This window comes from Erpetoichthys calabaricus, chromosome 4, assembly GCF_900747795.2.
Source record: "Erpetoichthys calabaricus chromosome 4, fErpCal1.3, whole genome shotgun sequence".
NCBI classification, from domain to species: domain Eukaryota; kingdom Metazoa; phylum Chordata; class Cladistia; order Polypteriformes; family Polypteridae; genus Erpetoichthys; species Erpetoichthys calabaricus.
Window position 1 is genome coordinate 301,099,111 of NC_041397.2, and position 6,017 is coordinate 301,105,127.

The window sequence follows — 6,017 nt, forward strand, 5'->3', positions numbered from 1 at the left end:
TATCAGCAGAAGACTTCATGAGCAGAAATACAGAGGACACACTGAAAGATGAACACCACTAGTTAGTCAGAAAAACAGGATGGACAGATTACAGTTTGTGAAAAAGGAATTGAAAGAACCTGCAGGATTCTGGAAAAAGGTCTTGTGGACAGACAAGACAAAGATGAACCCGATCAGAGTGATGGCAAGAGCAAAGTGTGGAGGTGAAGAGGAACTGCCCAAGATCCAAAGCAGACCACCTCATCTGTTAAACATGGTGGTGTCAGTGTTATGGCTTGAGCATGTATGGCTGCCACAGGTCCAGGCACACTTCTCTTCATTGATGAATGAACTGCTGATGGCAGTCGCACAATGAATTCGGAGGTGTAGAGAAACAACTCATCTGCTCAAGTACCAGTAAATGCCTCCAAACTCACTGGACGGTGCTTCATCCTACAGCAAAATAATAATTCAAACATACTGCTGAGGCAACACAGGAGTTTGGCGAAGCTAACAAATAGAAAATTCTGCAATGGCCAAGCTAGTTTTACTGCTGCAACAAAATTCGATGCGTCTAAGAAACTGGTGCGAGATTGGAGGAGGCAAGAAGATGTAAAAAAAAAAATGAAGTGTCGCATTTTGAATTTTTTGGGTTTCCAGACCCAACTTATAAGTATGCATATACGATAGATAGATAGATAGATAGATAGATAGATAGATAGATAGATAGATAGATAGATAGATAGATAGATAGATAGATAGATAGATAGATAGATAGATAGATAGATAGATAGATAGATAGATAGATAGATAGATAGATAGATAGATAGATGTGAAAGGCACTATATGTTAGATATCTACTGTATGCTTTTAATTTTGCTCTGATAATTTTCTTCCTTTGACAATTTGAAGCGTTGGGTTGTTGTTTCATTATAGTAGGGTGTCATCAGATTGTTTGATATTCCTTGAATCTTTCATAACAATCAGAAATATTATGATTTGTTTCAAACTAAATCATATGAAAAGTTGTTTTTTGTCTTTTTTTAACTTCCCTGCTAATTTTAATAATGTAATTTCCTTTTGTACTTTTTAGGGCCTTCTGAAGCTTGAGTACCTTAAGCGTGACCATCTTCCACAAACAGAATGAATGAACTTAATGACTCAATCCAAGAGTTCATCATCATCGGCTTTCCGGGGTATCAAGACAGAAACAGCAGATTTATCATTTTTGGAGTTTTACTGACAGTATATGCCATCCTCTTATTAGGAAATCTATTTATAATTGTTATTGTCTTAATTGACAGAGACCTGCACACTCCTATGTATATTTTAATGTCCAATCTTGCTCTAGTAGACGTAGTCATTACAACCACCACTATTCCCAAACTGCTAGCTGTCCTTGGCACTGGTGCGAGTGGAATTTCTATTGCAGGGTGTTTCATCCAGACACTTTTCTGTGGATCTGTCACTGCTGTGGAGTCGTTTCTTCTTGCAATCATGGCCTATGACAGGTATCTGGCCATTTGTAAGCCACTCCATTATTACACTATTACAAACAACAGTGTGGTCTTCAAACAAGTAGTCTGTTGTTGGGTAGGTGGTTTCATAGCTCTAACCATTCCACTCAGTTTAACTTTCAGGCTACAGTTTTGCGGATCCAACAAGCTCCTCCATTTTTTTTGTGACCATTCCGCACTGTTAAAGTTAGCATGCACTGATACGACCATCAACAGCTATTTAAGTTTAAGTATAGGAATGTGTGTCCTGTTAGGCTCCATGCTGTACATCCTGTTTTCATATGCAAAGATCATTATGTCAGTCCTGAAAGTCACAGGCAACGAAGGAGGTTTGAAGGCCTTTTCGACCTGCGGTACACACCTACTGGTCATTTCAGTGTTTTTCCTGGTTGCTGCCGGTGTGTACACCGCAGGCCGAGTCCCAGGCAGTTCTCTTGATATTCGCGTCATAGCAGCACTCATTCAGAATGTGACTCCGCCATTAATGAACCCAGTCATTTATTGTTTGAGGACAAAAGAGATTAAGGTCAGCTTTGTGAGACTGCTGAAAAGGATCGACATATTACCCAACGGAAATTGATGGGTGTAAATACTCGGGGATCAGTCTTATTCTCTTTGACTCCATAGCTCTGAATGTATGATCATATTTAATAGTAAATATATTAGCAACCTTCAGGCACAAGTTTAAACATAAGAAAATAAGAAGCACACTATTCAGTCCTTCAGACTTGATTGGTTATCGACTACAGAAGGTGTTCAAGTACTTCGTCCAGATAGCTTTTAACACTTTGAATGCCCCAGTGGAAATAAGTGAATTTGTTCATGACACCAATGCAAAATCAGGGTGTTATTTTAATATACTATTTATTAAGATAAAAAATTATTTTTTATAAAAACAAGCTATTCAAGTTACCTCGTAGCTGGCGCAGAGAACAGAAAATTCTTTGTGCGCGGCATCTGAGCGATAACTCGGCTGGATCTAATAAGTTAGATGTTGCTAAATGTGTTGTAATCGAATGTCGCAGTTTCCAGTGATGAGACTCGTTGAAAGTCATTGAGAGGTTTTCAGACGGTTGTGGTTCTACACATGCACATTATTTTTTGTTGAAACTCATTGTTATCCAAATATGGAAAACACTAACTGAAAGTTAAAAATATATTGTGTTCAATGATGCCACATTGATTTTACATTCTTATTTCAGTAGTGCTAGGGTGTTGTACCATGTTGCTTGATTACGTCTTGCCTGAAGAAGGGGCCTGAGTTGCCTCGAAAGCTTGCTTATTGTAATCTTTCTAGTAAGCCAATAAAAGGGGTCATTTTGCTTAACTTCTCACCACGTTCTTATTTCAGACTCCCGCTGTGCTCTTTTTACAGGTGTTACCCATGAACATGCTCGTATTTGGCACTGCAACTTCAAAGATGGTGTACGAGATAGCTCATAGGTGGTGTCCATCAGTAGATCACCAACAATGAGTTAACTGGTATTCAACAGTCAATGTGTTCAGGTTTCCAGTTTAGCTGTTTGATTTAATGATTCTGAATGAGCTTTCTGTGAGGAAGTGCGTCCCAATTTATATCTTGAATTTATTTCCCCTTAACTTCTACTAGTGCCCTCAGCTATGGATTTACTTTGCAATGAAAAATGTATCAATGAAATAATTTGGTCATATAGTTGCAGGAACATGTAAACGACTCACAGTCCTGGTGCTGCGGGCATGTGACTTTGGAAGAATTAAGTATCAACACAAGTGATAAAATAAACTGCAGCTATTCTGATTGTGTCATTTTAAACATTTTTCTCTGTAGCGTACTGCATTGGCAATGTTGCTGGGGGTGAATTCTCACTGGATCTGGCACTGTAGCAGATGCTTCTTCCAGGTTTTCAAATTTGAAAAAGCATCGGCAAAGTGAATCCCGTAGATTCTGTTCTGGCAATACATGTACGTGAGGACTAGTTAATTTCTAGTAACAGAATGCACATTTTCACGATATAAGGCATCAAAAACAAATGACCCTGTCAAGGTGTTAAGCGCATACGATTTAAGAGCTGACTGAATGAGACATTATCACCGAGAATACTTAGTGAGATGTACAGCATTGATTTCTCTTTTTTTAGGTTCTTCTCCTTCCTTTGCCTTTCACCAATTTTACTATCTCAGCCTCCTCTTTGTTTTTGGGGAAAAGGGATCAATATTAAAACTTTAGAACATTAGAACACTCTAGACGAGAACAGGCCATTCAGCCCAACAAAGCTTGCCAGTCCTTATCCACTTAATTCTTCCAAAATAACATCAAGTTGAGTTTTTAAAGTCCTAATGTTTTCCACACTGCTGGGTGACTTCTTCCAAATGTCTGTGGTTCTCTGTGTAAAAAAAAACCTGTTAATGTTTGTGTGAAATTTACCCTTCACAAGTTTCCAACTGTGTCCCCAAGTCCTTGATGAACTCATTTTAAAGTCTCCATCTCAATCCACTGGACTAATTTGCTTCATAATTTTAAACATTTCAGTCAGGTCTCCTCTTAATCTCCTTTTATTTAAACTGTAAAGGCTCAGCTCTTTAAATCTTTCCTCATAACTCATCCCCTGTAGCCCCTCAATCAGCCTCGTTGCTGTTCTCTGGACCTTTTCTAGTGCTGCTATGTCCTTTTTGTAGCCTGGAGATGAAAACTGCACCCAGTACTCCAGATGAGGCCTCACCAGTGTGTTATAAAGGTTGAGCAGAACCTTCTGTGACTTGTACTCCACACATCAAGGCGCTATATAACCTGACATTCAGTTAGCCTCTTTAATGGCTTCTGAACACTGTCTGGAAGTCGACAGCTTAGAGTCCACTACGACTCCTAAATCCTTCTCATAAGGTGGACTTTCGATTTTCCGACCGCCCATTGTGTATTCAAACTTCACATTTTTACTTCCTATGTGTAATTCTTTACATTTACTGACATTAAATTTCATCTGCCACAAATCTGCCCAAGTCTGTATGCTATCCAAGTCTTTCTGTGATGATATAGTGGATTCCAAATTATCTGCCATTCCACCTATCTTGGTATCATCTGCAAATTTAACCAGCTTTTTACTTATATTACTATTTAAATCATATATATATATATATATATATATATATATATATATATATATATATATATATATATATATGTATAAATATAGTTATATATAGTTATATATAAATATATATATATAGTTATGGACGGCCGGCAGCTCAACCTGGCCGACACATCCAGGATGCTAGATGGAGATTTCCCTGCAGCTTAGAGGTACCCCAGATTCCCGCAGGGCACCATAGGAGATGGAGTACAGCTGCTGGGTGCTGTGGGTGCTGCAATGGGATGCTGCAGGGAGACGCAGGGATTTTTGTTTCCCATATAGCCCGGAAGTACTGCCAAGTCACAGGAATGGAAGTACTCCCAAGTCACGGGTCAAGAACTATATAAAGGACTATGGGAGACCCAGCAAGTGAGCCGGAGTTGGGAGGGAGTGTGACGGAGTTGCTGGGAGGAGAATTGTGGTGTGGATATACTGTAATGTGTGATTATTATAGTTACTGCCTGTTTATTGTGCTGGAGGTGCTTTGAACCTGTGTCTGCATCTGCCTGTTGGGTTTCATGGTGCAACAGCACCCTCAAACATCCACTTATTGACAATTTATATACTGTATATATATATATATATATATATATATATACAGTATATATATATATACAGTATATATATATATATATATATATATATATATATATACATATATATAATTATATATATATAGGGCGGCACGGTGGCGCAGTGGGTAGCGCTGCTACCTCACAGTTGGGAGACCTGGGGACCCGGGTTCGCTTCCCGTGTCCTCCCTGCATGGAGTTTGCATGTTCTCCCCGTGTCTGCGTGGGTTTCCTCCGGGCGTTCCGGTTTCCTCCCACAGTCCAAAGACATGCTGGTTAGGTGGATTGGCGATTCTAAATTGGCCCTGGTGTGTGCTTGGTGTGTGGGAGTGTTTGTGTGTGTCCTGCGGTGGGTTGGCACCCTGCCCGGGATTGGTTCCTGCCTTGTGCCCTGTGTTGGCTGGGATTGGCTCCAGCAGACCCCCGTGACCCTGTGTTCGGATTCAGCAGGTTGGAAAATGGATGGATGGATGGATATATATATATATATATATATATATATATATATATATATATATATATATATATATATATATATATATATGTTGCATAGTTTACTGTCAAATAATGCAAAGAGTACGCAACACGTGTTTCGCCCTTATTTGGGCTCATCAGGCATACACAATGAATATATATATATGTTATATATATATATATATATATATATATATATTGGTATATGGCTGGCCGTTCTTCCCGGCCAATACCCCCACGTCGCCAGATGGAGCCCTCCTGGCAAAATGGAGTTGCCCCGAATTCCAGCAGGGCATCATGGAACTTGGACTCATTCATCACAGCCCTGCTGGATACCGTGGGGGCCGCCAGGAGACGTTGCAAGGAGG

General features: G+C 39.6%; 1 protein-coding gene across 1 annotated transcript; it reads left to right on the plus strand.

Moving 5' to 3' along the window:
* The first annotated feature begins 1,077 nt into the window (after window positions 1-1,077).
* On the plus strand, window positions 1,078-2,335 carry LOC114641247 (olfactory receptor 6N1-like). The gene has a single exon (XM_028790326.2). The coding sequence runs from the start codon at window positions 1,123-1,125 to the stop codon at window positions 2,074-2,076; it is 954 nt and encodes a 317-aa protein (XP_028646159.1). The 5' UTR covers window positions 1,078-1,122; the 3' UTR covers window positions 2,077-2,335.
* The last annotated feature ends 3,682 nt before the right edge of the window (window positions 2,336-6,017 follow it).

Excerpts from the sequence above, each read along its gene's own strand:
- LOC114641247 (XM_028790326.2), top strand. The coding sequence starts at position 1,123 with ATGAATGAACTTAATGACTCAATCCAAGAGTTCATCATCATCGGCTTT.